The following is a 10839-nucleotide window of genomic DNA, read 5'->3' as shown; positions in this document are numbered from 1 at the left end:
TTTGAAGCTCTGTGTTTTGGTTTATTTTCCAGAGGTGCCTTAGCTGCTTTTTCCCACATTGAGTTTGTGGTGTCTGTGTTGTGCTTCCCTCCTGCAGCACAGGCAACAAACAGCTGGCCTGCCGTAGGGGAGCAGGGCAGGGAATGTGCAGGAGAAGAGACATTTCCTGGGGCTATCCCCTTCTGCCCAGCTTCCTCACAGCTCAGCCAGGCACAAAGCAAACTGCACAAGGAAGAGCTCCACTGCAGAACAGCACCCATCTCACGGTACTGAAGCGCAGGTCAGGAAGAGAAAGCCCCAAGGACATTTTTAGAACTGGAGCCACATGGAAGGAGGTTTTTGATAGAGGGAAAAGATGAAACGAGGGAAAATAAACCTCTTTCATAGGGAATAACTTTATTGTAAAAGCTGAAAATACAGCTCCTGCTGGAGCTCTTACTAAAAGGGAAACAGTACAACGTCATTTGGGAGCAGGTCTCCAGGCAGCAGGAGGGCAATCTCTGGGGGCACTTTGTAACAGCAACATTTCTGGGGCAGGCAACAATCGTGTGCTTCAGAAAAGGAAAATTCCACCAATCTGCTGCGGCCAGTCAACCCTAGAGGCTTTTTCCAGCTCGCCTGCAATCTCTGAGCCCTGCTCAGGCCAGCTCCAGCCTCTGATGCGCTAGCATAGTCCAGCAGGAAAGTTTCCATGGTGAACACTGCTGCCTATAGTGTTTCCATAGCGAGCACTATTGTCCCCCTGCCCTAGGTCTCAGCTTTGACACAACCCCACGCTCCTGAATTCACTCCCTGCAGCAGGTCTCTGCACTCTGGGGACATTCCCCAGGATACACAGGCTGTGAAGAAGGGGGAAAACCCACGTTCTTATTGGTTCCATCCTCCCATGTGCCACAACCAACCATGTGGTTCAATGTTCCTAAGGACTGGTATTCGGCTGGGGCTACGAGAGGCGGAGCCACGTCAGCAGGCAGGCTGAACCCTGAGGAGGTCTGGCCCATGAAAACGGAAGGGATGGCTCTTGAAGAGACAATCACCACCTTTTCCACTGCCACATAGGATTCTTCGGCAAGGTGGACAAGAGTCTATTGTCCATGGCACCTTTGAAAACGGCATTGCCAAACCACATGTAGCGTTGGACCTTGCCCGTGTTGTGACCCATTTGCTGAATGCTGATCCTGCTACCTCAACTCATTCTTCTGGGCTGCTCTAGGTGTGGAACTCAGAGGGTGTATCTCAGGAGATTGGCCGTCCCACCCTAGAGCCACCAAGGCCAAGCTGTGGTTCAGGGATTCATCCAACTTCCGCGTTTCTGCTTCTAGAACAGCAGCCTTGGGCTCCCTGGCCACAGCTGCTAAGGAGTGAGAGAGCTCCTGGTGTAGGCCTGACAGCTCCTGGCTGGTCTTTGCACAGCACTTGATGTAGTCCTGCTTGTGCTTCCGCTCCAGCACCAGCTGGGTTTGCAGAAGAGACACCTGAAGGAAGAGGAACAGGTTGAGCTCAAGGGGCCGAAGGAAAAGAAGTGACTTGCCTGGCTTCTGCTTCTCTCAAGATCCCGCCCCAGTGCTACCAGTTCCCCAACAGTCATACCCCCCCCCAGGCCCAGGGCTACCAGCCCACTCATAGCCATGCCCTGCCCCGCCCAGCACCCCAATGCTACAAACCCTCCCATCCGTGCCCCTCCCTCCTCAGCACCCCAAGCTACAAACCCCTCCCAGCTGCGCCCCAACCCCGCTCAGCACCCCAACGCTACAACCCTCCCAGCCACGCCCCACCCCGCTCAGCATCCCAAAGCTACAACCCCCTCCCAGCCCTGCCCCCACCCTTCTCAGCACCCCAACGTTACAACCCCCTCCCAGCCGCGCCCCCACCCTTCTCAGCACCCCAATGCTACAACCTCCTCCCATCCATGCCCCACCCCGCCCAGCGCCCCAGGGCTACCAGCCCACTCACAGCCATGCCCTGCCCCACCCAGCACCCCAACGCTATAAACCCTCCTATCCGTGCCCCACCCTCCTCAGCACCCCAACGCTACAATCCCCTCCCAGCCGCGCCCCCACCCTTCTCAGCACCCCAACACTACAACCCCCTCCCATCCATGCCCCCCCGCTCAGCACTCCAATGCTACCAACCCCTCCCAGCTGCACCCCCACCCTGTTCAGCACCCCAACACTACAAACCCCTCCCAGCCGCGCCCCACCCCGCTCAGCATAGAATCATAGAATCATAGAATATCAGGGTTGGAAGGGACCTCAAGAGGTCATCTAGTCCAACCCCCTGCTCAAAGCAGGACCAATTCCCAACTAAATCATCCCAGCCAGGGCTTTGTCAAGCCGGGCCTTAAAAACCTCCAAGAAAGGAGACTCCACCACCTCCCTAGGTAACGCACTCCAGTGCTTCACCACCCTCCTAGTGAAATAGTGTTTCCTAATATCCAACCTGGACCTCCCCCACTGCAACTTGAGACCATTGCTCCTTGTTCTATCATCTGCCACCACTGAGAACAGCTGAGCTCCATCCTCTTTGGAACCCCCCTTCAGGTAGTTGAAGGCTGCTATCAAATCCCCCCTCATTCTTCTCTTCTGGAGACTAAACAATCCCAGTTCTCTCAGCCTCTCCTCATAAGTCATGTGCTCCAGACCCCTAATCATTTTTGTTGCCCTCCGCTGGACTCTTTCCAATTTTTCCACATCCTTCTTGTAGTGTGGGGCCCAAAACTGGACACAGTATTCCAGATGAGGCCTCATCAAGGTCGAATAAAGGGGAACGATCACGTTCCTCGATCTGCTGGCAATGCCCCTACTTATACAGCCCAAAATGCCATTAGCCTTCTTGGCAACAAGAGCACACTGTTGACTCATATCCAGCTTCTCATCCACTGTGACCTCTAGGTCCTTTTCTGCAGAACTGCTACCTAGCCATTCGGTCCCTAGTCTGTAGCGGTGCATGGGATTCTTCCGTCCTAAGTGCAGGACTCTGCACTTGTCCTTGTTGAACCTCATCAGGTTTTTTTTGGCCCAATCCTCTAATTTGTCTAGGTCCCTCTGTATCCGATCCCTACCCTCTAGTGTATCTACCACGCCTCCTAGTTTAGTGTCATCTGCAAACTTGCTGAGAGTGCAGTCCACACCATCCTCCAGATCATTAATAAAGATATTAAACAAAACCGGCCCCAGGACCGACCCTTGGGGCACTCCGCTTGAAACCAGCTGCCAACTAGACATGGAGCCATTGATCACTCCCGTTGAGCCTGACGATCTAGCCAACTTTCTATCCACCTGTGGTGGGGCGATTACCCCACACCTAGAGAGACTGGGCTGCGGCAGGCCTAGGCGCCTGCGTAGACGCGCGGCCAATCAGGAGAGGGCTTACTGGGAGCCAATAAGAAGGCAGATTGGAGCCAGCCAATCAGGGCCCGGCTTAGCCATATAAAAGGCTGCCCAGAGCAGGAGTAGTCAGTCTGTCCCAGACCTTCAGAGGGGAAGGTCTGTCTCCAGAGCTGGGAGGCCAGCACCACGGACAGCGCAGTGCAGGCCAGCCTGAGAGAGTGAGAGAAGGCCCTACTCCATAGCCTGCTAGGCGGCAGGCCTGGGAGGAGGAGGCCTAGCGTAGCGAAGGGCTGTTGGGGAAGCGGTCCAGAGGGATAGTCAGAGGAGGAAGGAGAAGGAAGACAGTGAGACTGTCACACGAGGGCCTCTGGACCGGGACTCAGAGTAGTGGGCGGGCCTGAGTCCCCCCCCCCCCTTCCCCCTTTGTTTGCTGTGCTACCCCACGCACAGCCACGGGCCGCAGGGAGCGGCCGGTCAGAACCACACCAGATCCTAGACTGTGAGGATTGGACTTGAAGGTGTGGGGCTGTTGTTTACCCCCCCCCCCCCCCCCGGAAGGGGGTGTGATTGGACAAAGGGACACTGTCGGAGGGCAGTGCTCCGGAAGAGGACGCCGACGTCGGGAGCAACGCAAGTCCGTGCACCCCTCAGAGGCAAGACGACAGGCGGAACGCCACCCAAAGAGGGCGCTCTACTGGCGCAAAACTAATTCCCCGAAGCGGCCAGGAGGAGGCGCCACAGCGGTGAGCTAACTACCCTGTCACACGTGGTGGAGAATGCGGGCAAGCGGTCCGCCCCGCTACGAGGGGCCAGCGCCAAGACTGCGGACTATTGCCCAGAGCAGTGCCGTGCGCTGACAGACGGTCGACCCGGAGTGTGGGTGCGGACCAGGACCCACCAAAGGGGTCCAGAGGGTGGGGGTTGAAGCGGGAATAACCCGCTGAACCCCATCATGGAGGCTGAGAAGCTATTAAAATGGCTGCTAGAGAAGCAGCAGGAGCAGTCGGCCCAGCAGCACCAGCAGCAGGTACAAATGCTGCAGCAAATGACCACTCAGCAGCAGCTGCTGATGACCCAGCACCAAGAGAATCAGCAGCAGCTCCTCCGAGAGTTGGCCACCCAGCAGCAGGTGCAACAGGAACAATTGGTGCAACAGATGGCCGCACTATTACGGCCGGCAGGAGGCACCCCTGCCGCCCCCATGGGAACCGGACTGGGGGATACCCCAGGAGCACTACCGATACGTCTCACCAAGATGGGGCCCGAGGATGACCCAGAGGCCTATCTGGTGACATTTGAACGGGTGGCGACTGCTGCCCGGTGGCCCGCAGAACATTGGGCCACGTTACTAGCCCCTTATTTGACGGGGCAGGCTCAGGCCGCATATCGGAGCCTCGACCCCCGGGAAGCGCTCGAGTACGCCCGAGTCAAGGCGGCCATCCTAGACCACACCGGCATTAGCCCAGAGACCTACCGACAACGTCTCCGTAAGGAACAATATCCTCCGTGGGCCCGACCCCGCGCCGTAGCCCAACGCATCCGGGACCACTGCTGGAGGTGGTTGAACCCCGAGGGCCTGACAGGACCCCAGGTGGCGGAGCTCGTGGCCTTAGAGCAGTTCACCCAGATCCTACCCCCGGGAGGGAGGGCCTGGGTGCGACGGCACCGACCGGCCACCCTCTCCGCAGCAGTGGCCTTAATGGAGGACTACTTGTCGGCCGAGGGGGCAGAGGCGCCACCCCGAGCAGCCGAGAGCCTTGGTCGCAAGGGCGGCGCAGAGAAGGGGAACTCCCGTGGGGCGGGAGCCTTCGGACCACTGGCAGGCAACAGCCATCGACACCAGCTACCCCCCAACCCGGAACCCCGACATAAGTTATTACTGATGACGACTCGGAGGGAGCGACAGCCCTCGGAGCGAACAGGCCCCCCCGGAGGAGGCCCAAGCCCGGCCGAAGCCCGAGAGAGGTGCTGGGGCTGCGGTCAAGAGGGCCATTTCCGGCGAGATTGCCCTTTTATGGACTGCAGCTACGGGCAGGCCTGGATGGCCAGACAATGGGCACGGAAGAACGGGGTAAGAATGTTGATAGTCCCGGTCCAGGTTGAAGGGAATCCCACCAATGCCCTCGTAGATTCAGGGTGTAGTCAGACCCTCATACGAGAGGGGCTGGTCCCGAACCTCAATGTTTCGGGGCCCCCGATCTACCTGCAGTGTGTGCATGGAGACATCCGCCAGTATCCCACAGCCTGGGTCAAGATGGGAGTAGGCGGCCGAGAGGAGGGTCTCTGAGTAGGAGTGGCCCCTAGGCTGGCCTACCCGGTGGTGTTGGGACGAGATTGGCCCGGCTTCGGAGAGGTCCTCCTAAGATATCAGCCACCCAAGCCCCGACCAGACAGGACTATAGCACCGGGAACGGGGCTGCTTGGGAGCAGGCTAAGGGATGACCCCGGCGAGGGGACCTCCTCGACGGCGGAGACCCCTGCGAGTTGTCCGGGAGACAGACCCCGTTCGGTGGAGGACGCCCGGGTAGAGTTAGAGCGCGACGGGGACTTCTTACGTAAGCAACGGGAAGACCCAACCCTAAGCCGAGCCTGGGAACAAGCCACCAACCCTGCTGTTGAGGGGGACGGGACGGTACGGACTCCGCAGGGCCCCCGCTTTGAGGTATGGCAGGACCGCCTGTACCGAATAGCGCAGGAACCCCAGACCCGAGAGACGTTCCGCCAGCTGTTGGTCCCCCGGAGACTGCAAGCCGGCCTCCTCCACTTAGCCCACTCAAACCCTTGGGCCGGACACCTGGGACGCGAGAAGACCCTACAGAGGGTGGCTCGCCGGTTTTTCTGGCCAGGCATCCACCAGGAAGTGGCAGACTTTTGCGCCTCGTGCCTAGAATGCCAGCGAGCCGGACCGAAAGGGGTAGCTCCTGCACCCCTGGTACCCATGCCAGTCGTGGGGGTACCCTTTGAACGGATCGGGATGGACCTCGTCGGCCCCCTTGAGCGAAGCAAGACAGGGAACCGCTTTATACTAGTAGTCGTGGACTACGCCACACGCTATCCCGAAGCCGTTCCTCTAAAGACAGCGACGGCACTGACCATTGCGGGTGAACTGGTAAAGATTTTCGCCCGGGTTGGGATACCCGGTGAAATATTGATGGACCAGGGCACCAATGTGTCCTCCAAGTTAATAGCTGAGCTATGTCGCCTCCTCCACATCCGGACCCTCCGGACATCGGTGTACCACCCGCAGACCGATGGCTTGGTAGAGCGGTTCAATGGTACACTAAAAGCCATGTTGCGGAAGTTTGTGGAGGAGGACCCCTCACATTGGGATACCTTGTTGCCGGCCCTGCTGTTTGCAATAAGAGAGGTACCACAGGCCTCGACGGGGTTCTCGCCCTTCGAGCTCCTATACGGCAGGCAGCCCAGAGGAATACTGGACCTCCTGAAAGAGGAGTGGGAAGCACAGGAAACACGGGTCCTTGGGACCACACAATACGTGCTACAGCTCCGGGAGCGACTCCAAACGTTAGGGGCCTTCGCCCGTGAAAACCTGGAACGGGCCCAGGCAGGTCAGGAGCGCCTCTATAATCGAAGGGCCAGAGGGAGGAAGTTCGCCCCAGGCGATAGGGTGTTGCTGCTGCTGCCCTCGTCCGAGTCGAAGCTCCTGGCCAAATGGCAGGGTCCCTACGAAGTGATCCGACGAGTGGGACCAGTCGATTACGAGGTCAGACTACCTGGTCGACGCAAAGAGACCCGTATTTACCATATTAATCTCCTAAAGGCCTGGAAGACCCGGGAAGCCATGTTCATCGGCCCGTCCACCCCAGAGTCGGAACTTGGACCCCTAGCAGGAGATCTTCCCGACCCCGGACCGGCTGTGGTGGGGTCAGGCCTTGACCCCAGACAGAGAGGACAACTGCAACAGATGGTGGAGAAGTTTTCAGATGTCTTATCGGCCCGCCCGGGCCGGACGACCCTAATGAGTCATCATATTGCCACAGACCCCGGGAAGAGAGTGACGGACAACCATCGACCGTTACCCAAGAAAATGTGGGACACCGTCCGGCGGGAGGTGGAGACGATGTTGGAGATGGGAGTGGTAGAAGAATCGACGAGCGAGTGGCGAAGCCCTATCGTCTTAGTACCGAAACCAGATGGGGCGACCCGGTTTTGCATCGACTTCAGAAAGGTCAACGCTATCTCTCGTTTTGATGCCTATCCAATGCCGAGAGTGGATGAACTGTTAGAGCGCCTCGGAGGAGCCAAGTACCTGTCAACTTTAGATTTGACTAAAGGATATTGGCAGATCTCACTGACGCCAAACTCCCGAGCGAAGACGGCCTTCCCTACACCTTTCGGCCTCTTCCAGTTCGTAACCATGCCGTTCGGCTTGCACGGAGCAGCAGCCACATTTCAGCGGCTGATGAACAAGGTCCTCCAGCCCCACGACCAATACGCGGCGGCGTACATAGATGACATCGTGGTCTACAGCCTTGACTGGGAGAGCCATTTACACCACCTGGCAGCAGTGCTACAAGCCCTCAGAGCGGCCAGCCTAACAGCTAACCCGGCAAAATGTCACTTAGGCCAAGAAGAAGTGACCTACCTGGGATACACGGTAGGAGGGGGGAAACTAACACCCCTGATTAGCAAGGTACAAGCCCTCAGAGATGTACCCACCCCCACGACGAAGAAACAAGTGCGTCAGTTTTTGGGATTAGCTGGGTACTATCGTCGTTTTGTGCCAGACTTCGCATCTATAGCCGCCCCCCTGTCAGACCTAACGAAGAACTCCCAACCTCGACAGGTACAGTGGACTACGCAATGCGAGCGAGCCTTTAACACGCTCAAGGAACGGCTCACTCAAGAACCAGTACTACGACACCCCGACTTCACGAAGGAGTTTATACTACAAACAGACGCTTCGGAAGTCGGCCTAGGTGCAGTACTCTCCCAGGAAGTAGACGGGGAGGAACACCCAGTACTGTATTTAAGTCGGAAGCTGTTCCCCCGAGAAAGACACTTCTCAACAATAGAGAAAGAGGCCCTGGCGGTACGGTGGGCTATCGACGCCCTCCGTTACTATCTGCTAGGGAATAGTTTTAAATTAATCACAGATCACGCCCCTTTGCGATGGATCCACAGCATGAAAGACACGAACGCTAGAATTATGCGGTGGTACCTTGCCCTCCAGCCTTACGACTTCCAGGTGCTACACCGACCGGGTAAGGTCCATACTAACGCCGATTTCTTCTCCAGGCTAGGGGAGGAGGGCGAAGAATCGGGTCAAGGAGGGGGATCTTTAGCGCAGGGGGTGGTCTGCAAGGGGGCAGTTAAGCTCCCATCCAACTGCCGAGGCCCTGAACAGTTAGCCCTGACGGCAGAGGATCCGTCACGCTTGTACGGGGTGTGTCTCAAATGCACAGAGAGTGCGAGAGGAGGGAACATACCCCAGCCTAGGCAGACGGCCGTGGGAGGAGAACCCTTGCGGGAAGCCCTGGTGGAGGACCAGCCCACACTCCTGGAACCGCCGAGGACTGCGACTTCTCCAGGTCGAGAGGGAGCCTCACTGTGGGAGGGACCAGCCGAGGCGGTGAACCACGAGACCCGTGGAGAATCAGGAGACCCGTGGGACACTCCAGCAGCGGAACAGATAGGAGGCAGCTTAAGGGAAGAGACGGATTGGTACGTCGGACCCGGTAAGCCTCAGCGTGTTTCGGTGGGACCCCCCCGCTGAGACGGTGGATAAGCCGGGTTGCCCGTTGGCAAAGACTAATTTCCGGGACTTTGGGGTCAGTAGGCCATAAGGCCCAGTGACAAGGGCTAAGTTTCTAGACTTTGAGCCGGTAAGCCGAGCCGCTGCGGGACAAAGGTTGCTTTCCGTGCTCTAGGCCATTAGGCCGGTTAGGATACCCCCGGGAGGGTTCTTAAGGGGGAGGGTGTGTGGTGGGGCGATTACCCCACACCTAGAGAGACTGGGCTGCGGCAGGCCTAGGCGCCTGCGTAGACGCGCGGCCAATCAGGAGAGGGCTTACTGGGAGCCAATAAGAAGGCAGATTGGAGCCAGCCAATCAGGGCCCGGCTTAGCCATATAAAAGGCTGCCCAGAGCAGGAGTAGTCAGTCTGTCCCAGACCTTCAGAGGGGAAGGTCTGTCTCCAGAGCTGGGAGGCCAGCACCACGGACAGCGCAGTGCAGGCCAGCCTGAGAGAGTGAGAGAAGGCCCTACTCCATAGCCTGCTAGGCGGCAGGCCTGGGAGGAGGAGGCCTAGCGTAGCGAAGGGCTGTTGGGGAAGCGGTCCAGAGGGATAGTCAGAGGAGGAAGGAGAAGGAAGACAGTGAGACTGTCACACGAGGGCCTCTGGACCGGGACTCAGAGTAGTGGGCGGGCCTGAGTCCCCCCCCCCCTTTTCCCCCTTTGTTTGCTGTGCTACCCCACGCACAGCCACGGGCCGCAGGGAGCGGCCGGTCAGAACCACACCAGATCCTAGACTGTGAGGATTGGACTTGAAGGTGTGGGGCTGTTGTTTACCCCCCCCTCCCCCCGGAAGGGGGTGTGATTGGACAAAGGGACACTGTCGGAGGGCAGTGCTCCGGAAGAGGACGCCGACGTCGGGAGCAACGCAAGTCCGTGCACCCCTCAGAGGCAAGACGACAGGCGGAACGCCACCCAAAGAGGGCGCTCTACTGGCGCAAAACTAATTCCCCGAAGCGGCCAGGAGGAGGCGCCACAGCGGTGAGCTAACTACCCTGTCACACCACCTTACAGTTCATTCATCCAGCCCATACTTCTTTAACTTGCCGGCAAGAATACTGTGGGAGATTGCATCAAAAGCTTTGCTAAAGTCAAGGAATAACACATCCACTGCTTTCCCCTCACCCACAGAGCCAGTTATCTCATCATAGAAGGCAATTAGGTTAGTAAGGCACAATTTCCCCTTGGTGAATCCATGCTGACTGTTCCTGATCACTTTCCTCTCCTCTAAGTGTTTCATAATTGATTCCTTGAGGACCTGCTCCATGATTTTTCCAGGGACTGAGGTGAGGCTGACTGGCCTGTAGTTCCCCGGATCCTCCTTCTTCCCTTTTTTAAAGATGGGCACTACATTAGCCTTTTTCCAGTCATCTGGGACCTCCCCCGATCGCCATGAGTTTTCAAAAATAATGGCTAATGGCTCTGCAATCTCATCCGCCAACTCCTTTAGCACCCTCAGATGCAGCGCATCCGGCCCCATGGACTTGTGCACGTTCAGTTTTTCTAAATAGTCCCGAACCACTTCTTTCTCCACAGAGGGCTGGTCACCTTCTCCCCATATTGTGCTGCCCAGTGCAGCAGTCTGGGAGCTGACCTTGTTTGTGAAGACAGAGGCAAAAAAAGCATTGAGTACATTAGCTTTTTCCACATCCTCGGTCACTAGGTTGCCTCCCTCATTCAGTAAGGGGCCCACACTTTCCTTGACTTTCTTCTTGTTGCTAACATACCTGAAGAAACCCTTCTTGTTACTCTTAACA

The 10839-nt window shown here is 57.6% G+C and overlaps 1 protein-coding gene across 13 annotated transcripts in view; it reads right to left on the bottom strand.

Annotated features, from left to right (window-relative positions):
• Positions 1 to 376: 376 nt before the first annotated feature.
• The window catches only part of CEP250 (centrosomal protein 250), a 134974-nt gene continuing 124511 nt past the window's right edge, over positions 377 to 10839 (bottom strand). For all 13 annotated transcript variants that reach the window (XM_065566571.1, XM_065566574.1, XM_065566577.1 and 10 more), the window contains one exon: positions 377 to 1475. In XM_065566571.1, the coding sequence (XP_065422643.1) occupies positions 1182 to 1475 (294 nt within the window). In that variant the 3' untranslated portion in view covers positions 377 to 1181. The remainder of the gene's footprint in view (positions 1476 to 10839) is intronic.

Source organism: Chrysemys picta, chromosome 13 (assembly GCF_011386835.1).
Source record: "Chrysemys picta bellii isolate R12L10 chromosome 13, ASM1138683v2, whole genome shotgun sequence".
NCBI classification, from domain to species: Eukaryota; Metazoa; Chordata; order Testudines; family Emydidae; genus Chrysemys; species Chrysemys picta.
Note: the sequence above shows the minus strand (reverse complement) of the source record. Positions and strands in the feature narration are given on the sequence as shown.